Here is a 25526-nt window from a genome sequence, read left to right on the forward strand (position 1 = left end):
TTCAATTCTACTATGAACAGCACCTCATTTTCCACTTGGGAACTCCACAATCTACTGAACTCTCACACAACCCATCATTAGCCACTAACAGTCCCTATTAAGAGCTATGCATTCTCCTAGTCTGATCATTATCCACTCCTTTGGCTGTCTATCTTTTCGTCTCTCTCTTTAGCCATTATTTCCTCCTTAACGCTCCCACCACTATCTTCTCCATAAAAACCAACATCTTCCTGGCTACCATCGGTTCGGAGGAAGGTTCGCTCAACCGGAAATGTTAACTCTGATTTCTCTCCACACATACTGCTAGACCTGCCGAGCTTTTCCAGCAATTTGATTTTTTTTCTGCTAAGTGGACTGATTGGTGTTTGAAATATCACCCATTGGAACAGCTGGATAAAAAAAAAAAAGGTCAAACATTAGAATGCTTGATACATCCTGAATGACCAGACATTACTAACACAGCGGTGATTATCGGATTTGATGCCAAACAACTGCCCTTCTCATTTCTCTTATCCAGGGAAGCCCAACATTAAGTGTCTGTGGAAAGACTTTCTCAAACTTATGTTTTTCTATGAAGCAAACCATAATCTCAAAACTTGATATCCTGAATCCTATTATATTAATATTTAATCAATATTATGTTAGCATTGATTCTAATAGTTTAACAAAAATAATGCCCCATTGCTCCTTCATCAATCCAAGTCTTTTTGAGAAGGGGCGTCACATTTTTCACCCTCCAATTTGCTATGCCTTTTTTAACTTGAACTTAGGCCTGCAAATTATTGCCATCCACTATTCTACATACATAGGACATATCTGTCTATACATGTTGCTTTAGAAAACTTACATCAACAGTTCACAAAAAAACTGAGACTGCACATGTAATCTCTTGAAGTACGACAAAGTGTGTGTCCTTGGTTCACATTACTTTTGTTAAACTGACCACAGTGATCGTCAAATATAAAAGTTGCCAACTGGCTCACAACAGCATGGGTTACAGTCAGTTTACCAGAAGATGACAAGTCCCAGTACTTGCATTATGAGTTTTACATGGATAGTTCAGCAAGCAGCAGTAACTAGCATCTCATACTGAATGAACTGCATAATGTGGCAATTTGGGATCCCAACTTTTGTATATGATCAATTGCTTTCCAGCTGCAAGACTTAAATGGAACATAGTTTAATCAAGCGGACAGAAACATGGAAAATGGAATTCAATTCGCAGAGGTTAGAGACAATACATTGGAGAGTGCAAAGCAAGGAATGCATAAAAAGCAGTATTTCAGAGAAATTAGGAGAAATAGCAGAACCTTGGAGTGCATTCCCACAGTTCTACAGTCGTTAAGGTAGATGAGGCGGAGGCTTCTTTTCCTTATTAGTCAATACAATAGATACAACAGCAAGATGATTATGGTAAAGGTTTAAGTTACAGCTTCTTTGATGCATCTGTTCTGGTTACTGCATTACTGGAAGGAAGTGATTGCATGAGAGAGACTACAGAGGAAGAGGTTTATGAAGATGTTGCCAGGTATGGAGGATTTTAGCTGTGTGGAAAGATTGGATAGGTTTGTGTATTTTATTCAGAATTGAAGAAATGTGCACATAGTAGATCAGCGTTTAGCACTACCACCTCTCAGCACCAGGGATTTCATCCTTGGGCGACTGTGTGTGAAGTTTGCATATTCTCCCCATGTCTGCTAGGTTTCCTCCAGGTGCTCTGGTTTCCTCCCACAGTCCAAAGATGTATATGTTAGGAGAATTGGCCATGCTAAATTGTCATTGTGTCCAGGGCTGTGCAGGCTAGGTCGGGTAGACATGGGGAATGCAGAGTCACATGGATAGGGTAGGATGCACTTTGGAGAAAAAAAATGTGTATACTCGATGGGCCAAAACACCTCTTCCACACTGTAGGGAATCCATGATTCTATGAGAAGAAACCGAGGGATCTTCAGTTGACGACTATAAAATTAAAAGGAATCCAAACTATAGGATTTCAGTTAGCTGAGAGAGAACATTAGTCAGGCGGTATAGATAAAGGAATGGGCAAAATTATTATAGAGGGGAATCAAGATGCTTTTTCATCCAAAGATCACTTTGGGTCTGGAGGCACATGCCCAAGAAAGGATTGTATACCAGTTTCTACTGAAACCGATGCCTTCCTCACAGATGATGGATCAAGAGGGTTTTTCTGTTCAATCATGGAATGGGACATCTTGGAGTCACCATTTATTGCGCATCCTCGGTTGCCTTTAAAAGATGGTAATGAGAATGAATATAGGGTATAAGCAGGCAGGGAAAGAGTTAAGTTCTGAGTTTTATGAAACAAGAGGTTCAGCTGAGCATGACTCAGATCAGATAAGAACTCCGTTAACAATGGAGTACTGGAGGCAAGAGTAATGGGTTAACAAGGTGGAAAAGCAGTCATTATGTAGAGCCATTTAACAACATTGGAAGCATTCAGGATGCAAGGTCAGCTAACAAGGGGAAAAATATCCATTGTGTGAATCCCATTAACAAGGTTAAGAACATTCATTGTACAACAGTAAAGGGCTTGGTCTCTGCTATTGATACTCATTGATTGTAACGGTCACCCAATTAATATGTATGTTGCCTTATCTGGATGCTCCTCTCTATATAGTTGTGTGGTAGGAGGATCATTGCTCACAGCAAACTGCCTGGCTTTCAGGACACCGCCATACAACCTTGTCACTGTAGACGGTGCAAGATGTGTCAGAGTGTCAACACTGATACCACCATTGCACATAGCGACACCTCCCACCATGTACATGGCAGGTACTCAAGTGACTCAGCCAACATTGTCTCTCTCATACACTGTAGGCAAGGATGCCCTGAGGCATGGTACATTGGTGAGACGAGCAGTGGATATGGCAACAGATGAATGGACACTGCACAACAAATCAACAGACAGGAGTGTTCCCTCCCAATTGAAGAGCACTTTAGTGGTCAGAGTCATTTGACCTCAGACCTTCAGGTGACCATCCCTCAAGGCAGACCTTTGGGACAGGCAACACCATGAAGTGGCTGAGCAGAGGCTGATACCCACGGGAATGGCCTCAACCGGGACCTTGGGTTCATGTCACACTACAGGTGACCCCACTGCACTATGCAGATACACACACACACTCCTATAGACTCATATACTCATGCAGACCCGTCTGATACACAAGGTCTCTCTCATACGTTCACACATACAGACCCACACACACACCCTCTCACAGACACTCATACTCCACCCCCGCACACACCCATCCACATGCGGACACACACAAGTTTGTAGGGTGAAATTGTACTTGCAGAATTACATTTTATTTTGCTCAAAAACTGCATGAATCCATGTAAGATTCTGTAAATCCCTTTTTAAAATTAGGATCAGTCTGAACATTGGGGCACAGACAGCCTCGCACCTTCAATGCATTATTTGGGCCAACATGGAACCAATTGTTAAAGTTCACTTCAGAATGTAACTTCAAGTTCTGGGATTTACATATGAAAGAACTGAAACCAACATGCCGAACATGAGACAAAATCTTTTTCAATATATAATTTCAGTTACATCACACTAAACTTTTGCCAAACATTTTGTGTCCTACAAAAGTATACTCCACAACCATCTGAAGGACCAGTGCTCTGAAAGCTTGAGCTTCCAAATAAACTTGTTGGAATATAACCTGGTGTTGTGTGATTTTTAAACTTGTACACACCAGTCCAACACCAGCACCTCCACATCATACCAGCAAACAGGTGGACAGGACACAGAAGGTTTGGGTTTTAAAAGCAAGATAGGTGGCCCACTGAAGTAAGGTAATATGCTTGTTATTTTGTGATGACACTCCAATAATAAAGCTGGATGTATTCAATTTTAATAGACCCTAATCTCATGAGTAACTAATTCAAATGGACTAAATTAATTTGATTCAACTGGAAAATCTCTGGTAGCAAATAGTAACAAATCTATTCTTTGTCGCCATCCTGTGGGTAACTTATGATGGCATGTTGTGGTTTTGAATGTCTGATGCTGTCTCTCCAAAACTCTCCATGCTTGTGAATGATGTGCAGTTAACTTCTCTACTACTACCTGAACCATAATTGCCCTTCAAAGGAATAGCTCCTAGGAATGGGGTAGACAAATCCCTAAGTAGAAGGACGTACTGGATATCCGGCTTTCATTTTTGGTCATAGTCCTACACAATATACTAAAGCTCAAATGAATGGTTCTTCAAAACCTGGTATGGGTATTGAAGGTGCTGGTTTGATTATGTGTTAAAGGTTTGTCTACCACCTGATATACAGAATAGAACTGTAGTATATATTTATAAAGTTTTGGTCATGTAAAATACTTGTTTTTCAATGTCAGTTTTGCATATTCCTATATGCCCTGCCCCAGGAATTTCATGCGTTTCTGGCAATAGTTCCTAATATTTGGGTGGCACCATTGTTTGATGAACAATTGTCCACTCTTAGTCCACAGGTCTGTAAGGGTGTCTTCCATTTCACCAGCACTCCATTTTTTTAAACTTAAAAAAAAGAGAGCACCTCTCTGAAATCTTCAGCCTCAGCTTTAGTGTTAGCTGTCTGAATTAACATTTCACTCTGGATCTGCTTCTTAGCCTCAATTAACGAAGGCATGTCGAACATTTCTTTTGAACTTTCCTGTTCTCAAATAGATACCCAAATATCTGCTTGCAGTATTATTGCAATTTCTGATGTTTGACCTCAGTTTAGCCATTGCTTTGGTCACGACACATGATGGAAAAACATCCAGAACCTGTTCCTGCAACAACTGCTCTTATCTTCATTAGAATTTCTATGATTGTATACAAACCTATGACTTGCACTAATGTCAAATTATTCCCCGCATGTAAATCAATTCCAAACACAGGCAATTTAACTACCCCAACCATTATTCGTCTCGACAGCAAGTCGCACTCAGTTGGATTTTGTACAATAGAACTTGGATTATTGTCTCAGTCTCTCCCATTTACTAATACTTGGACTTTCACTGAACTCACTGAAGGAAAAACTAAATTCTACTCCAGCAAAAGAGTTTAAGTAGGCCCTCTATCCCTTAGTATGGTTATAGGCTTGAATGCTTCCTTTGAAGAGAAAGGGTCATCTTCTCTTTCAATAAAAACCCTTCCTACATTCATCTAACCTGCGCACTTATCCGCATTCTCAGCAATAACTACATCTTTCCAAACCAAAGGAGTAGCCATGGGCACCCACATGGGCCCCAGCTATGCCCGCCTCTTCATCGAATATGTGGAACAGTCCATCTTCTGCAGCTACACTGGCACCACCCCCCCACCTTTTCCTCCGCTACAATCGATGACTGTGTCGGCGCTGCCTTGTGCTCCCACGGGGAGGTTGAACAGTTCGTCCACTTTACTAACACCTTCCACCCCGACCTCAAATTCACCTGGACCGTCTCAGACTCCTCCCTCCCCTTCCTAGACCCCACCACCAGGGATATATTTCCCTCCCCTCCCTTATCAGCACTCCAAAAAGACCACTCCCTCCGTGAGTCCCTCGTCAGGTCCACACCCCCACCAACCCAACCTCCACTCCCGGCACCTTCCCCTGCAACCACAAGAAATGCAAAACTTGCGCCTACACCTCCCCCTTTACTTCCCTCCAAGGCATCCTTTCATATCCGCCACAAATCCACCTGCACCTCCATACACATCATTTACTGCATCCGCTGCACCCGATGTGGCCTCCTCTATATTGGGGAGACAGGCCGCCTACTTGCGGAACGTTTCAGAGAACACCTCTGGGACACCCGGACCAGCCAACCCAACCACCCCATGGCTCAACACTTCAACTCCCCCTCCCACTCCACAAAGGACATGCGGGTCCTTGGACTCCTCCATCGCCAGACCATAGCAACACAACGGTTGGAGGAAGAGCACCTCATCTTCCGCCTAGGAACCCTCCAACCACATGGGATGAACTCAGATTTCTCCAGTTTCCTGATTTCCCCTCCCCCCACCTTGTCTCAGTCAAATCCCTCGAACTCAGTACCGCCTTCCTAACCTGCAATCTTCTTCCTGACCTTTCCGCCCCCACCCCCACTCTGGCCCATCACCCTCACCTTGACCTCCTTCCACCTATTGCATTTCCAACGCCCCTCCTCCAAGTCCCTCCTCCCTACCTTTTATCTTAGCCTGCTGGACACACTTTCCTCATTCCTGAAGAAGGGCTCACAACTGAAACGTCGATTCTCCTGCTCCTTGGATGCTGCCTGACCTGCTGCGCTTTTCCAGCAACACATTTTCAGCTCTGATCTCCAGCATCTGCAGTCCTCACTTTCTCCTCAATAACTACATCTAGTCTCTTAATTGTAATTAAAGCTACAATCTGATCTGTGGCCTTTTCTTTCTTACTCTTATGATCTCCAAGTAGTATCATGGATTTTCCTTTTGATTTCTGAAAAAATGTATTTGACCTCCTTACATTGCAAACATCTTGCCTTTCAGTTTTTACCTCCATATGATTAGATTAGATTACTTACAATGTGGAAATAGGCCCTTCGGCCCAACAAGTCCACACCGCCCCGCCGAAGCGTAACCCACCCATACCCCTACATCTATATCTACCCCTTACCTAACACTACGGGCAATTTAGCATGGCCAATTCACCTGACCTGCACATCTTTGGACTGTGGGAGGAAACCGGAGCACCCGGAGGAAAACCACGCAGACACTTGGATAGCGTGCAAACTCCACACAGTCAGTCGCCTGAGGTGGGAATTGAACCCGGGTCTCTGGAGCTGTGAGGCAGCAGTTCTAACCACTGTGCCACCGTGCCGCCCATTATGCTCCCTGCTGATCAAGGAAACATTGGGATATTCCCAGTTATCCATTATATGCTTTGGTCACAAGTCTTCTTTCAATTTTCTTTTTTTTTTAAAAAGAAATCTCTTTTGAAGATAGGAGGGTGGAAAGAGGTTTAATTTTACAGATTAGCTCAGTCAGCCATAACTGCTGCCTGTCTAGTAGCTGCAACCCTTTGGTTGTCAACATGGATTCTTGCTAAAAACTTAGATTATTCTCTTAGAATTTAAAAACTCATTAAGAGCTTCACAAGAGACCTTGGAGTGCAGGTTCATTGTTCCTTAAAAGTGAAGAGTCAGGTAGATAGGATAGTGAAGGCATTTAGTATGCTTTCCTTTATTGGTCAGAGTGTTGACTGTACAAGTTGGAAGATCATGTTGCATCTGTACAGGACTTTGGTTAGGCCACTTCTGGAACAGTGTGCGCATTCTGCTCTGCCTTCTATAGGAAGGGCAATGTTGTGAAACTTGAAAGGGTTCAGAAAAGGTTTACAAGGATGTTGCCAGGGTTGGAGGGTTTGAACTGTAGGGAGAGGTCGAATAGGCTGGGGCTGTTTGCCCTGGAGTGGAGGCTCAGGGGTGACGTTATAGAGGTTTATAAAATCATGAGGGGCATGGCCTTTTCCCTGGGGTAGGGGGGAGTCCAGAACTAGAGGGCATAGGTTTGCAGCGAGAAAGAAAAGATGTAAAAAGGGACCGAAGGAGCAACTTTTTCCAAGCAGAGGGTGGTGTGTATGGAATCAACTGCCAGAGGAAGTCGTGGAGGCTGGTACAATTCCACCATTTAAAATGCATCTGTATGGTTATATGAATAGGAAGGGTTTGGAGGGATATGGGCAAACTGCTGGCAAATGAAACTAGATTACTTTAGGATATCTAGTCAGCATGGACGAGTTGAACTGAAGAGTCTGCTTTCATGCTGTACATCCCTCTCTATGACTCTAAGTAGTTAGATCTTCTGTTAGTATCCACCTGCCAAAATTACATTGCTTAACACTTTTGAATTCAATACAAGTTTACCCTGGTTGTTTCCTTAAATTCCAGAACCTCAGGCACCAACTTGCATGCAGTCAATACAAGTTTCTTTACAGCAATCCCAAGAAACTTCCTCTAATAGCAAAGCATACTTGCTCGCTTTTTCTCACTCCTGCATTTCCATTTCAGGCATTCTCACTTCCATTTCTTTACTGTTTTCTGCCATCTCTAGTGTTTCGACATTTCCTTCATGTTTGAACTGTGACTATCACCTGATTCTGATGTTTCACTGCTTAAAAGGACTTGTTTCTTTTATTTCCTCTAAATTCAAGTGTTAATTCTCAAATTATTTCTTAGCTCTGCTACTAGGCAATACCACCTCCACTTTACACACTAAGTCAACTATGTCTAAAATTTCCTTTGAGACTGCTCGAGACAACTCTGCCACTTGCAGGATACCCTTTACTGTTGTTGTGGTTCTGTTCACTGAGCTGGGAATTTGTGTTGCAGACAGTTCGTCCCCTGTCTAGGTGACATCCTCAGTGCTTAGGAGCCTCCTGTGAAGTGCTTCTGTGATGTTTCCTCCGGCATTTATAGTGATATAAATGCCAGAGGAAACATCACAGAAGTGCTTCACAGGAGGCTCTCAAGCACTGAGGATGTCACCTAGACAGGGGACGAACTGTCTGCAACACAAATTCCCAGCTCGCTGAACAGAACCACAACAACGAGCACCCAAGCTACAAATCTTCACAAACTTTGAATACCCTTTACGGTTTCCAATGCCACGTCTTCAATGCACTATAGAACCTATTGTTTTCCTTCACCACACGCAATTCCTTCATTGCTTTTGGTTCAAATCTATTCCAAACAAACCTCCAAAATTCACTATCATGGGGTATCATGCTGGAAATCAAACCCTCCTTTCCTGGAGTCATCACAAAAATTAACTCTTTGGAAAAGTATGTTTGTCACCTCTTCAAAAAAAAGCTCAAAGAAGATTAATGAAAGCAGGGCAGTAGGCATCTATATGGTCTTCAGCAAGACATTTGATAAGGTTCTGCATGGTAGACTGGTGAGCAAGGTTAGATCAAGCAGAATACAGAGAGCATTAGTCAGTTGGATACAAAATTGGCTCTAAGATATGAGACAGAATAGGGATACAGGGTTGTTTTTTGGACTGGAGGCCTATGACCAGTGATGTGCCACAAGGATCAGTGCTTTTTGTCATTTATATCAATGATGCAAATATAGGAGGAATGGTTAGCAAGCGGGAGAGGGAGCATGCTTGTGTGCTTGGTAGAGTGTGCATGCCAGTGTGATGGAGAATAAGCCTGAGAAAGGGTGTGTGCGTGAAAGAATATATGGGAGGGATGTATGTGCGCATCTGAGAGACAGCGTATGAGAGGGTCTGTGTTAGTATATGTAAGAGTGCACGTATATATGTGTGCTTGTGTGAGTATGTAAGAGTGTGTTTGCATGAATGAGAGAGTAAAGTTCAGTACCCATGAGGATGGCCTCAACCAGGACCTTGGGTTTATGTCATACTACAAGTAACCCCACTACATCATATATACAGACACTTATATACTCTCACACATTCCCTTTCTCATACCACACTCAGACACACACACACATAGCCCCCCCCACAGGCTTATTCTCCGTCTCTTACACACACGCTCCCTCGCATGCACGCTGACAGACAGACAGACACACAGTCTAGGGGGTGAATTTGCATTTTCAGATTTATATTTGCAGATACATTCTGTTTTGTCCAAAAAAAGCACACAATCTGCAGGCAGCCAATCTGTGTAACATTTTATAAATTCCTACTTTGGAAACAGAACCAGTCCGACTCAGGATTGAGACACAGACAGACTCTAACCTCACATCTTTAATGCGCTGAGCCGAGAGGTCACTTTTTTTTTTAAAATGAGCCTTTAAGTTATTGAGAGTGTGACTTTAAAGTAGTTCTGGGAGTTACATATTAATGAACCGAAACATGCAACCCATTCTAAAAGATGAAAGACTTAACAGCAATCTAGGTTTGTTCAATATATTGTTTTAATTGCGTGACACTATGATCTTGTGCTTTAAACTCTGCGTCTTATGATCCTGCTCCACAGCTACCTGAAGCAGCAGCACTCCAAAAGCCAGTACTTCCAAATAAACCTGTTGGGACTATAATCTGGTGTTGTGTGGGCTTTTGACTTCACCGAACAATAAGATCTAGCGGTGCAGGTACATAGTTCCTTAAACGTGCAGTCGCAGGCACACACCTTTGGCACACTTGCCTTCATTGGTCAATGCACTGAATATAGAAGTTGGGATGTCATGTTGCAGATGTACAGATCACTGGAGAGGCTATATTTAGAATATGTTGTTTAATTCCAGTACATTACCTGCCCACCCAGGGGCCCGAACATTTTAGACCACTGCTACACCACTGAGAAAGATGCCCACCGCTCCATCCCCGCCCTCATTTTGGGAACTCCAACCACAGTGTTTCTTCTCCCTGCTTACAGGCAAAAGCTCAAGCAGGAGACCCCCTTGCAGATACAGATCTAGTGCTGGTCAGAGGAGGCCGAGGATCAACGCCGGTGCGGTCTGGAATTGGCTGATTGGGCCACGTTCAAACATTCTGCAGGTACCTTGGATGAGTACACCACCACCACCACCGTCACAGACTTTATCAGCAAGTGTGTAGAGGACTGCATACCGAGGAAGTCAAATCGGGGTGTTCCCCAACAGGAAACCCTGGATGAATCAGGACATACAGATCCTGCTAAAAACCAGGCAGGAGGCCTTCAGATCAAATATAAGGAATCCAAGTATGACTTTCGCAGAGTCATTAGGACAGCCAAGGACCAATATCGATCCAAACTAAAAGACCAAGACAGGACACCCAGTGACTATGACAAGGACTGAATGACATTACAGGTTCTAAAAAGAGACAGTGCAAGATAGCAGACGATGACATATCCCTCCCAGATTGTCTCAACGTCTTCTATGCTTGTTTTGAGCAGAATGTTTGCAGAGATAACACATATTCCGACAAGCCCTGACAAAACTATCCCAACAATCACTGCATCAGAGGTCAGATCAGTTTTCCTTCGTGTGAATCCAAGGAAAGCGATGGGACCAGACAGAGTACCAGGCCGTGCACTCAGGGCATGCGCAGATCAACTGGCAGAGGTCTTCTTGGACATCTTCGACCTCTCCCTGCAGCAGGCCACTGTCCCTGCTTGTTTCAGGAGGGCCAACATCATCCCCACACCTGAGGCAGCTCATGCAGCATGTTTCAATGCCTACCACCCGTTGGCCATGAAGTGCTTTGAAAGGCTGGTCATGGCATGAACCAACTCCAGCCTCCCCACTACTCTTGATCCACTCCAATTTGCCTATCCGACCAACAGATCCATGTCAGAGGTCATATCACTTGCCTTTCATTCCTCCCCAGAACATCTGGACACCAAGAACAGCTACATAAGAATCCTATTCATTGACCACAGTTCAGCCTTCAACACTATTATCCCCTCGAGACTGATTACTAAACTTAGTGATCTCGGACTAAACTCCATTCTCTGCAACTGGATCCTCCAGTTTCTTGACCCACAAGCCCTAATCAGTGAAGACTGGGGACAATATTTCATCCTCACTAACACTCAACACTGGAGCCCCCCAGGGGTGCATACTCAGCCCCCTACTGTACTCACTGTATACCCATGACTGAGTCACCAAATACCAGACTTAATGCCATTTACAAGTTTGCTGATGACATCAGCATAGTCGGTTGAATCTCAGATGGCGACGAAACAGACTGCAGACAGGAGGCACTGAGAACAACCTAGCTCTCAATGCTGGCAAAACCAAGGAACTCATTATTGACTTTAGCCAGGATGTTACTCATGCCACCCTAAACATTAAGGGCACAGAGGTGGAACGAGTGGAGAGTGTCAAGCTCCTGGGAGTAGTCATCCACAACAAGCTTTCTTGGACTCTTCACGTGGACGCACTGGTTACCAAAGGCCCAACATCTCTTCTTCCTCAGGCAGCTGAGGAAACTTGGCATGACGGCCAATATCCTTGCCAACTTTTATAGGTGCGACAGAGAGAGGATTCTGTCTGGATGTATTACTACCTGGTATGGCAACTGTACCACTCAAGATCAAAAACTGTTACAGAGTGTGGTGAACTCGGCCTGGACAATCACAAAGGCCAACCTCCCATCTATAGAATCTACCTACCAGGTCTACTGTCAAGGAAAGGCTGCCAGCATTCTCAAAGATCCATCCCACCCTGGCAATATTTTTCTACAACTTCTAACAATCAGGAAGGTGGCACAGAAGCCTGAACATACTCATCAGCCAATTTCGAAACAGTTTCTACTCTACTGTTGTTAGAACACTGAATGGACTCACATTCGCCTGTACCTGTGGTTTTGTTTTTGCTGCAATTTACCTATTATTTACTTATCTATGCTACTTTACTCTGACCTGACTGCATTGCTTGCAAGACAAAGTTTTTCCACAGTGCCTCAGTACACGTGACAATAAATTCAATTCAATAATTCTGGTCTCCCTGCAATATGAAAATTATTGTTAAACTTGACAGAGTTCAGAAAGGTTTTACAAGGACATCACGGGACTGAAGGATTTGAGCTGGAGAGAAAAGTTGAATAGGCTGGTTTCTTTTGCCTGGAGCATTGAAGGCTAAGGGGTGACCTAAGAGGTTTATTAAAATCATGAGGGGTTTTGGATAGGGTGAATAGCCAAGGTCCTTTTCCCAAGGGTAGGGGTAGTCCAAAACTAGAGGGCATAGATTGGGGGAGGGATTTAAAAGGGAAGTGATGGGCAACTTCTTCAACTGCCAGAGGCAGTAGCCAAGGTGGGTACCATCACTTGTATCAGTGCATGTTTAGGAAGTGTTCAGAGGGATATTGGCCAAATGCTGGTAAATGGGACTAACTCAGTTTGGGATATCTGGTTGGCAATGAAAAATTAGACCAAAGGGTCTGTTTCTGTGCTGTATAATTAACCCTACTATTCACCAATTCATTGGGCTTGCAGATGCAAGTTCACAGAAATCATGGTGCAGGTTTATGTACGTAGCAAAAATTACTTTTTAATTCATAAGAATTGGAGCAGATGGTGGTTAGCTGGCCCTTCGAGATTACTCAGCGATTCAATAAGATCATGGTTGGTCTTTTTGCAGCCTCAGACTGATTTCTCAGGTGGGCGCAACATTGAGGGTTGAAGGGTCTGCATTGCGCTATAATATTCTATAATTTGAAGTCACAAAGGTTAGATGCTGCAAAAGTAGAGTTTTCCCTTGAGAAAATCTTTTAAGACCATAAGACATAGGAATGGAAGGACATTCAGCCCATCAAGTCCATCCACCATTCAATCATGCCTAATGGGCATTTCAACGCCACTTACCCGCACTGTCTCTGTAGCCCTTAATTCCTTGGGAGATCAAGAATTTATCAACCTCTGCCTTGAAGACATTTAACATCCCTGCCTCCACTGCACCCCGTGGCAATGAATTCCACAGGCCCACCACACTCTGCCTGAAGAAATGTCTTATTTCCAATCTAAACTGACCTCCTCTAATTCTAAGGCTGTGCCCATGGGTCCTAGTATCCCCGTCTAACGGAAACAAATTCCCAGCGTTCAATCATTCTAAGCCATGCATTATCTTGCAAGTTTCTATTCGATCTCCCCTCAACCTTCTAAAAACTCTAATGAATACCATCCAAGGATCCTCAGCCATTCATTGTATATGAGGCCTACCATTCCAGGGATCATCCTTGTGAATCTGGACACTTCCTGAAATGTGGGGCCCAGAATTGGACACAGTATTCTAAATGGATTATAACTCGAGCTTTATAAAGTCTCAGTAGCACATCGCTGCTTTGACATTGCAACCCTGTTGAGATAATTGGGAACACTACATTTGCTTTCTTAACCACGGACTCAACCTGTAAGTCAACCTTTAGAGAATCCTGGACTAGCACTCCCAGATCCCTTTGTAGTTTGGCTTTAGGAATTTTCTCACCGTTTAGAAAATAGTCCATGCCTGTATTATTCTTTCCCAAAGCTCAAGACCTTGCATTTGCTCATGTTGAATTTCATCTGCCATTTCTTGGACCACTCTCCTAAACTGTCTTTTATGGCAGTCAGTGTTAATTTGCAAAATTTTCTTTCGTCCAGATTTATTGCATTAACTGAACTTAAATTTTCCAGCTAGAGAGATGGAATTTGAACTTGTTGCTGGGTCACTTATCCACAACAGGATTGCTCGTCGTACACTGTAACCTGCCTTGCATCTATGCTGTCCATATACGGTCATGAAAATTACTATTTCATTCTAGCTTTGCTCAACATTTTTAAATGTACATACAAGATTAGGTATTTAAAGCCGCAATAGTCTGAAAATTGCCAAACATTTTGGGAACTGTCATGATATCTGTTTTTCTGGTGGAAAGACCATGCCTTGTTTTTCTGTATTTTCAAAGTGGACTGAAATGGGGAAAGAATGGTTTTAAATCTAAGGGGTGCTGAGGGATTGCTGCCATTTTTAGAAGTAATGTGACATTCATTTTTAAGCACAGTTTCCACAGCAACTTGTTTGAGTTAGTGCAATTCGAAAACGAGCTTGAGCTGAGGGGTGTATACAAATGGAGTTTAAACGAATGAGTTGCTGATTAGTCTTGATTAATGATCAATAGTCAATAACAGCAGCCCTCTGCCTGCCAACAACAGTGTGGTTTTGGGTCGTTGAATATCTTAGGATTGTGAACAAGGTAGGGAGAAGTCACCAGATCTCTGCCAGTTCAGTAGCTCTCCCTCTGTTCTCAAGTAAAAGTCTCTTTAAGCCTGATAAAAGAACTTTATCTTTCACAGCTTACAGCAACTGTTGAAGGACTTTTAATTAGTCAGAGACCTTTTATAAGTATAAATTAGCCACACTGCGCCTCTTGCAAACCAATGAAAGCATTCAGAGAAGGAAGATGGAGAAACCAGGTTCTGATTAGCATAAGAACAGTCTTAGCAAATCCTGTGAATGGAGACCACTACATGTACGTGCGTAATGTATTAAATGTTAATGGGAGTTTATACAGTTATTCAAGCTGAAACTAATAAAGTTAAGAGCTGAGTTGTTTGCCTGTAGCTGCTTAAGTGTGATTAGGAATAACAGTAAAAGGGAAGCTTATTTGAATGGTTAAAAAAAATTGCAGCATGCTGCTATGCAGAGGGACCTGGGTGTCCTTGCGCATGAATCACAGAAGATTGGTGTGCAGGTGCAACAGGTAACTAAGATGATAAATGGAATTTTGTCCTTCATTGATAAAGTGATTGAATTTAAAAGCTGGGAGGTTATGTTGAAGTTGTATAGGCTGCTGGTGAGGCCTCACATGGAACACTGCGTGCAGTTTTGGTCTGCTTGCTTGAGAAAGGAGACTAGTGCCCCCTGGCACAAGAGGGGGTGCAGGGAAGGTTCACTAGGTTGATTCTGGAGCTGAGGGGATTGGCTTATGAGGAGAAACAGAGTAGTCTTCAAGGCAGAGATTGATAAATTCTTGATCTCCCAAGGAATTAAGGGCTATGGGGAGAGTGTGGGTAAGTGCTATTGAAATGCCAATCAAGCATGATTGAATGACAGATGGACTCAATGGGCTGAATGTCCTTACTTCCATTCCTGTGTCTTATGGTCTTAAAAGATTTTCTTAAGGGAACAAAATCTGCACTTTTGAAGCATCTGGCCTTTGCGACTCCAGATTAGAGAACTTAATAGCACAGTACAGGCCCTTCGGCCCTCAATGTTGTATCCACCTGAGGAACCAGTCTGAAGTCCATCTATCCTACATTATTTCAATTTCAGCCATGTTTGTCCAATGACTATTTAAATGTCTTTAAAGTTGAAAGTCTACTACTGTTGCAGGCAGGGTGTTCCAGGCCCCTACCACAGAGTAAAGAACCTACCTCTGACATCTGTCCTATGTCTGTCACCCCTCAAAATAAAGCTATGTCCCCTCATGCTAGCCATCATAACTGGATGAAAAAGGCTCACTGTCCACCCTATCCAACCCTCTGATTATCATATGTCTCAATTAAGTCAGCCGTCAACCTCCTTCTCTCTAACAAAAACAGCCTCAAGTCCCTCAGCCTTTCCTCTAAAACCTTCCACATCCTTCCTATAATGTGTTGACCAGGTTAACTCCAAACATGGCCTGACCAGAGTTTTGTACAGCTGCAGCATGATCTCGTGGCTCCGAAACTCAATCCCTCTACCAATAAATGCTAACACACTGTATGCCTTCTTGACAACCCTATCAACCTGGGTGGCACATTTCAGGGATTTATGCACATGGACACAGATCTCTCTGCTCACCTATACACCAAAAATCTTACCATTAGCCCAGTACTCATTATTCCTGTTGCTCCTTCCAAAGTGAATCCTCTCACTTTTCTGCATTAAACTGCATTTGCCACGTCTCAGTCCAACTCTGCAGCTCATCTGTCACTCTGTAACCTACAACATCCACAACTCCACTGACCTTAGTGTCATCTGCATATTTACTAACTCATCCTTCTACATCCTCGTCTAGGTCATTTATAAAAATGACAAACAAGTGGCCCCAAAACAGATCCTTGCAGTACATAAACTAGTAACTGAACTCCAGGATGAATATTTCCCATCAACCACCACCCTGTCTTCTTTCAGCTAGCCAATTTCTGATCCAAACCATTAAATCATGCTTAATACCATGCCTCTACTTTGTGCAATAGCCTACTTTGGGGAACCTTATAAAATGTGTTACTGAAATCCATATACACCACAAACTACGTTACCCTCATCTACCTGTTTGGTCACCATCTCAAAGAACTCTAAGGTTTGTGAGGCACAACCCACTTTTCACAAAATAGTGTTGACTATTCCTATTAGACTTACTCCATTCTAGATGATCATAAATCTGATCTCTTATAACCTTTTCCAACACTTTACCCACAACCGAAGTAAGGCTCACTGGTCTTATAATTACCTTGGTTGTCTCTACTCCCCTTCTTGAACAAGGGGACAGCATTTGCTATCCTTCAGTCTTCTGGCACTATTCACATAGACAATGACGACAAAAATCAAAGCCAAAGGCTCTGCAATTTCCTCCCTGGCTTCCCAAAGAATCCTGGGATAAATCCGATCCAGCCCAGGGAACTTCCCTATTTTCACACTTATCAGAACTGCAAACACCACCTCTTTGTGAACCTCAATCCAGTCTAGTCTTGAAGCCTGTATATCAGTATACTCCTTGGCAATATTGTCTTTTTCCAATGTGAATACTGATGGATAAATATTTAGCACTTCCCCCATCTCCTCTGACTCCATGCACAACTTTGCACTGCTATCTTTGAGTGGCCCAAATATTTCTCTAGTCATTCTTTTATTCACGATATACCTATAAAAAGCTCTTTGGGTTTTCTTGAATCCTACCTGCCAACGACTTCTCATGTTCCCTCCTGACTCTTCTTAGCTCTCTCTAAGTCTTTCCTGGCTAGCTTGTAACTCTCAAGCGCCTGAACAGAGTTTCATCTCATCCTAACAAGTCATCTTCTTCCTCTTGAGAAAAGAGATTCAACTTCTTTAGTAAACTACAGCCCCCTCGCTCGACCACTTCCTCCCTGCCTGACAGGTACATACTTATCAAGGACGTGCAGCAGCAGTTCCTTGAATAAACTCCACATTTCTATTGTGTCCATCCCCTGCAGTTTCCTCCTGCATCCTAAATCTTGCCTAATCGCATCATAATTGCCTTTTCCCCAGCTATAACTCTTTCCCTTCATTTTATACCTATCCCTTTGTATCGCTAAAGTAAACATAACCGAATTGTGGTCACTATCACCAATGTGCTCACCTACCTCCAAACCTAACACGTTCATGATCTAGTATCAAATTCAACGTGGCCTTGCACCTTGTTGGCTTGTCTACATGCTGTGTCAGGAAATCATTCTGCATGCATTGGACAAAAACTGACCCATCTAAAGTACTGGAACTATAGTATTTCCAGTCAATATTTGGAAAATGAAACTCTCCCACAACAACTACCCTGTTACTCATGCTCCTATTCAGAATTACCTTTGTTATCTCTGGAGCTATTTGGAGGACTATAGAAAACATCCAACATGATGTACCGCTTCTTTCAGGTTTCCTCAAATGTCTTTTCTACTACCGTAATACTGTCCTTGACTAACAATGCCATACCTCCCCCTCTTACCATTTTCTCTGTTCTTACGGAAACGTCTAAATCCCGGAACCTGCAACAACCATTCTTGTCCTGGTTCTATCCATGTCTCCAAAATCACCACAACATCAAAGTCTCAGGTACCAACTTATCCTGCAAGTTCACCCAGATGCTCCTGACGTTGAAGTAAACACACTTCAAACCACCTTTTTGCTTGCCAGTGAACTCTTGTGATCTTGAAACCAAACTTCTGACCTCACTACTCTCAACCTCCTGGACACTGGAACTAAAATTTTGATTCCCATCCCCATTCTGAAATAATTTAAACCTTCCCGAATATTATTAGCAAATTTCACCCCACCCCCCACCAAGATATTGGTATCCCTCTAGTTCAGGTGGAGACCATCCATTTGTAGAGGTCCCACCTACCCCAGAATGAGCCCCAGTTATGCAGGTATACAAACCCCTCCACCTGATGAGGAAGTGGTAATATCATTGACCACGTAATTCAGGCTAATATTGTAGGGTCATAGAGGTCTACAGTACAGAAAAAGGTCCTTCGGACCATTGAGCATGTGTCAGTCAAAAACCATCCAACAATACTAATCCTATTCTTCAGCACTTGGCCCATTGTCTCGTACACTCTAGCATCGCAAGTGAACATCAAAATATTCTGAAATCTTGAGGGTTTCTATATCTAAATTGTGGATGTAAGAACTGTTCCTTGTTTTGAGGTATTTTAGGTGTTGGAGGTGATTTCTTTGAATTCCAGGAGCAGCAATTACTTTTTAAATGCTGTTGCATTGTTTTGAAAGTTTGGGGAAAACAAACAACAAAACAACGGTTCTTTTAAAAGGAGGAAGACAGAGACCACATGGTCAGAGAAAGAAACTGTCTGACAGCAGTGAATCTGCACAGTTGCTGCCTTTACTGCTTGAGTTCAAGTATCTCTAGACAGTGGAGTGAATCTAGGAAAAATTAACAAACAACTAAATTCACAGCAGACCTTGGAGAAACCCGTGAGAGCTCACAGCACAGGAACAGACAAGTGCATAGTTTTTTTTAAAGTATAGCCTTGCTATAAATCTACAATAGGAAGTAGAGTGCATTCATTCTTGACTATTGCAAGGTTTGTGAAGGTTTGTTGATTCTTTGTATATTCTTGATTATATATTTTATTGAGATCTGTCTCTTGATCCAAATTTAAAAATATAAGCACCAAGTACAGAGGAACTGCTATTATCCGGCATTCGATTATCCGAATATCAAATTATTCGGCAAGATTGCAAGGTCCTGATGCTCGACTGAACTATGTCACCCGGCATTCGATATCCAGGATTCAATTAACCACACCAAATACTCCCCCCGCCCGCGTCTTTCGGATAATCAAGGTTCTTCTGTATTAAGTTGGCCTGCAGCAGTGTTTCTTTTTAAGAGCGATAAGATGGTACTATTTTCTGGGTCAATAGACTGCAAAAGAGCAAAAAAAGCCTTTTTTTTAGTAGAGTGATGCGCTTTTCCTGTCGGATGTGGGAATTTAGGGAGAGTTTCCATGTTACTGATGATTATGTCTGCAGGAAGTGTCTTTGGTTGCAAATCCTATCAGAGCGCATGGATCGGCTGGAGCGACAGAGGCAATAAGGAATTTATAAGAGCTGGAGATGTGAGGGATGACAGTTATAGGAAGGGAGAAAAGCTGCAGATACATTCAGGTAGATGGATTAGTTCCAGGAAAGCGACAAGGGGTAGGCAGGTACTGCAGGAGTTATTTCTGGCATCTCTTCTGGGGTAGAAGTGACCGGTACATGGAGAACAGATTGCATCTAAATTAAAAAGGGAACTAAAATACTGGAAGGGAGATGTTCTCAAGAGGACTTGAACTAGTAAGGTGGGGGGGGTGGACCCAGGAAATAGTGAGCAAAGAGATCAGAGACTGGTACAGTTGGGAAAAGGAACAAGTCAAACACTCCGGGCAGGCAGGTATAAAACAGAAATGAGATAGGATAAATTAAACTGCATTTATTTCAATGGAAGAGGCCTAAAAAGGAAGATAGATGAACTCAGGTCATGGTTAGGAACATGGGACTTGAATATCATTGCAATTACAAAGAATGGCTCAGGGATGGATAGGACTGGCAGCTTCATGTTCCAGGAAACAAATGTTACAGGAAGGACGAGATGGAGAGTGTGTGTGTGTGTAACTGCAAAATAGGAAAGGGATGATCACCTTTTTGGGATTGTATTATAGACCACCCCCCACCCCAACCCACCCCCACGCACATAGTGGTCAGCAGGAAATTGAGCACCAAATTTCTAAGGAGATTTCAGTCATCTGTAAGAAAAATATGGCAGCTATGGTAGGGGGTTTTAACTTTCCAAACATAGACTTGGACTGCCACAGTGTTAAGATGGAGAGAAATTTGTTCAGCGAGTACAAGAAAATTTTCTGCTTCAGTATGTGGACATACCTAATAGAGAACATAGAACGTTGCAGTGCAATCCAGGCCCTTCAGCCCTTGATGTTGAGCCAACCTGTGAAATTCATCTGATGCCCATCTAACCTACACATGTCTAATGCCCATTTAAATGCTCTTAACGTCAGTGAGTCCACTACTGTTGCAGGCAGGCCATACCACAGGCATACCATTCCGAGTAAACAAACTACCTGTCCTAAATCTATCACCCTTCATTTTAAAGCTTTGTCTTCTCATGTTAGCCTTCACCATCTGAGGAAAAAAGTGCAGAACTTTACCTACTCTTGGGAAACAAGACAGAGCAGCTGACTGAGGTGTCACTGGGGGACCACTTTGGTGCCAGCGACCACAATTCTGTTAGTTTTGATAGAGTGATAGAAAAGGATAGATCGGATCTAAAAGTTCAAATTCTAACCTGGAGAAAGGCCAATTTTGATGGTATTAGGCAAAAATTTTCAAAAGTAGATTGAGGGCAGATGTTCACAGGTAAAAGGGACAGCTGGAAAATGGGAAGCCTTCAAAAATGAAATAACAGAAGTCCAGAGACAGTGTATTCCTGTTAGGGTGAAAGGCAAGACTGGTAGACTAGAGAAATTGAGGTTTTGGTTAAGAAAAAAGGAAGCATATGTCAAATATAAACGGCAGAGATCAAGTGAATCCTTAGAGTAGTATAAAGGCAGTAGCAGTATATATAAAGAGGGAAATCGGGATGGCAAAGGGGACATGAGATAGCTTTGGTAAATAGGGTGAAGAAGAATCCAAAGGGATTTTATAAATATATTAAGGACAAAAGGCTAACTAGGGAGAGAAGAGGGGCACTCAAAGATCAGCAAGACAGCCTAGGTGTAGAGCCACAGGAGATGGGGGAAGATACTAAACGAGTATTTTTGCATCAGTGTTTACTGTGGCGAAGGACATAGAAGATTACAGAATGTGGGGAAATAGATGGTGACATCTTGAAAAATGTCTATATTACACAGGTGGTGCTGCTGGATGACGTAAAACACAAAAGTGGTTAAACTCCCAGGCCTTGATCAAGTGTACCCTAGAACTCTGTGGGAAGCTCGGTAAGTGATTGTGGGCCCCTTGTTGACATATTTGTTTCATCGATAGTAACAGGTGAGGTGCCAGAAGACTGGAGGCTGGCTAACGTGGTGCCACTATTTAAGAAAAGTGCTAAGGTCGAGCCAAGGAACTATAAACCAGTGAGTCAGTTGTTGGAAGGAATCCTGGGAGACAGGATTTACATGTATTTGGAAAGGCAAGGACTGATTAGGGATCGTCAGCATGATTTTGTGCCTGGGAAATCATGTCTCACGAACTTGATTGAGTTTTTTTTGAAGAAGTCACAAAGAGGATTGAGGAGGGCAGAGCAGTGGACATTATCTACGTGGACTTCAGTAAGGTGTGTGACAATGTTCCTCATGGGAGACTGGTTAACAAGTTTGATTTCATGGAATCCGGAGAGAACTAACCATTTGGATACAGAACTGGCTTGAAATTAGAAGACAGAGGGTGGTAGTGCAGAGATGCTTTTCAGACTGGAGGCCTGTGACCAGTGGGGTGCCAAAAGGTCCACTGCTTTTCGTCATTTGTATAAAGGATTTGGATGTGAACACAGAAGGTATAATTAGTAAGTTTGCGGATGACACCAAAATTGGAGGAGTATGGACACAGAAAGAGGTTACCTCAGATTACAAGGGGACTTGATCAAATGAGGGAATGGGCTGAGGAGAGGCAGGTGGGAGTTTAATTTTGTTAAATGTGAGGTGCTATGTTTTGGATAGGTAAATAAGGATACATACACTTAATGGATAAGGTCCTGGGGAGTGATGCTGAACAAAGAAACCTTGGAGTATAGATTCATAGATCCTTGAAAGTGGAGTCTTAGGTAGATAGGATAGTGAAGACGGCATTTGATATGCTTTTCTTTACTGGCGAGAGCATAGAGTACAGGAGTTGGGAGGTCATGCTGCGGCTATACAGGACATTGGTTAGGCCACTTTTGGAATACTGCCGTCAATTCCGGTCTCCTTCCTATCGGAAGGATGTTGTGAAACTTGAAAGGGTTCAGGAAAGATTCACAAGAATATTGCCAGGGTTGGGGATTTGAGCTACAGGGAGAAGCCGAATAGGCTGGGGCTGTTTTCCCTGGAGTGTTGTAGCATGAGGGGTGACCTTGTAGTGATTGATAAAATGAGGGGCATGGATAGGGTATATAGACAGCATCTCTTCCCTGGGTTGGGGGAATCCAGAACTAGAGGGTGAGAAGGGAAAATTTTAAAAGGGACCTAAGGGACAACTTTTTCCCAACAGAGGGTGGTGCATGTATGGAATGAGCTGCCAGAGCAAGCGAAGGAGACTGGTACAATTACAACATTTAAAAAGGCATCTGGATGGGTATATGAATACGAAGGATTTATAGGTATATAGACCAAGTGCTGGCAAATGGGACCATGTTAATTTAGAATATCTGGTTGGCATGGACAAGTTGGATTGAAGGGTCTGTTTCTGTGCCATATATTTTTGACTGTTACAGGCAGTGAGTTCAACAGTTCCACCCACTGGAGTGAAAAGATTTTTGTTTCACATCTGCTGTAAACCTCATGCCCCTTACCTGAAATCTGTATCATCTTGTCACTGATCGCTCCATCAATGGTAAAGTTCCTTTCTGCCTCCCCGGTCTGAGCCCCTCAGTTTTATACATGTGAATCATATCCCCTCAATCTCTTCTGCTTCAAGGAAAACAACTCAGTTTGTCCAATCTCTCTTTATAACTGAAATACTCCAGCGCAGGGAACATAGTGGTTAAAAGAGAAAATGCTGGAAAATCTCAGCAGGTCTGGCAGCATCTGGAAGGAGAGAAAAGAGCTGACATTTCAAGTCTAACTGACCCTTTGAAAAGCTTTGACAAAGGGTCAGTTAGACTTGAAATGTCAGCTCTTTTCTCTCCTTCCAGATGCTGCCGGACTGCTGAGATTTTCCAGCACTTTCTCTTTTGATTTCAGATGCCAGCATCCGCAGTAATTTGCTTTTAACATAGCGGTTAATCTCCTCTGCAGCTTTTCCAGTGTAATCACATCCCTTCCAAAATGTGGATTCTAGAACTGCAATCAATACCCCAGCTGTGGTCCAATCAACCTCTCTTTACAGCATAACACTCTGCTCCTGAACTCCATGCCTTGTCGAATAAAAGTAATACATATGCCGTAACTACTTGTGGGGACATGGGGTAGAATTCCATCATGACATATTGATATTCAATAAAAATCTGGGAAAAAACAAACTAGCCTAATGGTATCCATGTTGCTTTTCAGTAAAACCTATCCAGCTTTAGTGAAGGAAATCTGCCATTTTACCCTGCCCAGATTACGTGTGATGCTAGACTCAGAGTAATGTGATTGACACTTAACGACAAAGATCAATTATGGATGGGCAATAAATGCTGGCCTAACTAGCAAAGCTCACATTGAATGATGGAATTTAAAAAGATGCAAAGGAGCAAGGCTCATCCGAAATGCCAAGTGAGCCAATCCCATTGTAGCTGAAACCATTTTACTTGCCAGTGACGCTCCGATCCCAAGAATGAATAAACATATATAAACATACCTTTTCTCCACTGGAGTAAAAGAAGTACCGTAATCGGACGATATTACAATGATCCAGTTTTCGCATTATCTGCAGCTCACGATTCTGTAGAACAAAAAAAAGTTACTATTTATTTGCATAGTTAAAACTCACAATTGGATGCTCGTTAACAAGCACTAGAACAACACTCCTTAAAATGACAGACTTAAGCTCCAGAAACAGCTACCTGATTGAACTTGCTCCAATTACTGATCATTGACAAGTTGCACTTATATGGAAGCAGACACAATAGATATGTTAACATAGTCAGAAGTGACCAATATCCAGCAAATACGATAAATGTGGTGGTATCAAATGGTACAGTGAGAAGCGAAGCATTGCTGCGAGAGTTTGAGAAATTAAAGCCCTGGAGGTTGCAAGTATGATCCCGATACAGCAAAGGATTAGAGATATATACTGCATGCACAACAGGCTAGAATCGTAGGTTTCAGGAATGGTGGGTGGCGATTCTTTTCTTTTGGATGAAAGATAAGGATATGATGAAATTCTATTGGATTTGGCAGAGGCTGGATTATGGGTCAAAATGTGTGGCGCTGGAAAAGCTCAGCATGTCAGGCAGCATCAGAGCTGACATATCAGACATAAGCCCTTCATCAGGAGTTGCCGGTGGGGGTGGGGTCACTCAAACAAACAGTGACTCCACTTCCTATGCTCCAGTGAAACAAAATCCCTGCTTATCCAGCCTCTTCTTATAACGCAAACCCTCTCGTCCAGAAGAGATCTGTGTAAATCTTTTCTGCACCTTTCGAATATAATGGAATCCTTCCCACAGCAGGGCAACCAGAACTAAATAGTATTCCAAAAGTGGCTTCACCAGTTCTTGAACAACTGCAACATCTCATCCCAATCCTGTATTCAATGATCTGAACAATAAACATAAGCATGTCAACCGTCTTCTTCACTACTGTGATGCAATTTTCAAGGAACAACGTACCTGAACAACTGGCGCGCTCTGTTCAACAACACTCCTCATTAAGTGTGCAAGTACTACCCTTGTTTGTCTTATGAAAATGCAACATCTTGTATTTATTTAAATTAATTCCCAGCTTCCACTCCTCAGTCCATTAACCTAGTTGATCAAGATCCCATTGTACTCTTAGATAACCTTCTTCACTATACCACCAATTTCGGTATAATTTGCAACTTACCAACTATATTTCCTACATTCTCATCCAAATTGTTTGAACAGCAGGATAAAGGATAAAGTCCAGAAGTGACAAAATCATGTACAAGCCTTCAGCAGAAATGGACTGAGAAAAGTGGAGAAAAAGCAGTTGCACTACGGGCATTACACTCAGCTTTGGTACTACACAACACACCCACCAAACACAGTCTT

General features: G+C 42.7%; 1 protein-coding gene across 1 annotated transcript in view; it reads right to left on the reverse strand.

Annotated features, from left to right (window-relative positions):
- The window catches only part of gsk3ba (glycogen synthase kinase 3 beta, genome duplicate a), a 181769-nt gene that overhangs the window by 57168 nt on the left and 99075 nt on the right, over positions 1-25526 (reverse strand). The window contains exon 3 of the mRNA XM_072585306.1: positions 24152-24235. Within this exon, the coding sequence (XP_072441407.1) occupies positions 24152-24235 (84 nt within the window). The remainder of the gene's footprint in view (positions 1-24151; positions 24236-25526) is intronic.

The sequence above is a fragment of the Chiloscyllium punctatum genome, chromosome 15 (genome assembly GCF_047496795.1).
Source record: "Chiloscyllium punctatum isolate Juve2018m chromosome 15, sChiPun1.3, whole genome shotgun sequence".
Lineage (NCBI taxonomy): Eukaryota > Metazoa > Chordata > Chondrichthyes > Orectolobiformes > Hemiscylliidae > Chiloscyllium > Chiloscyllium punctatum.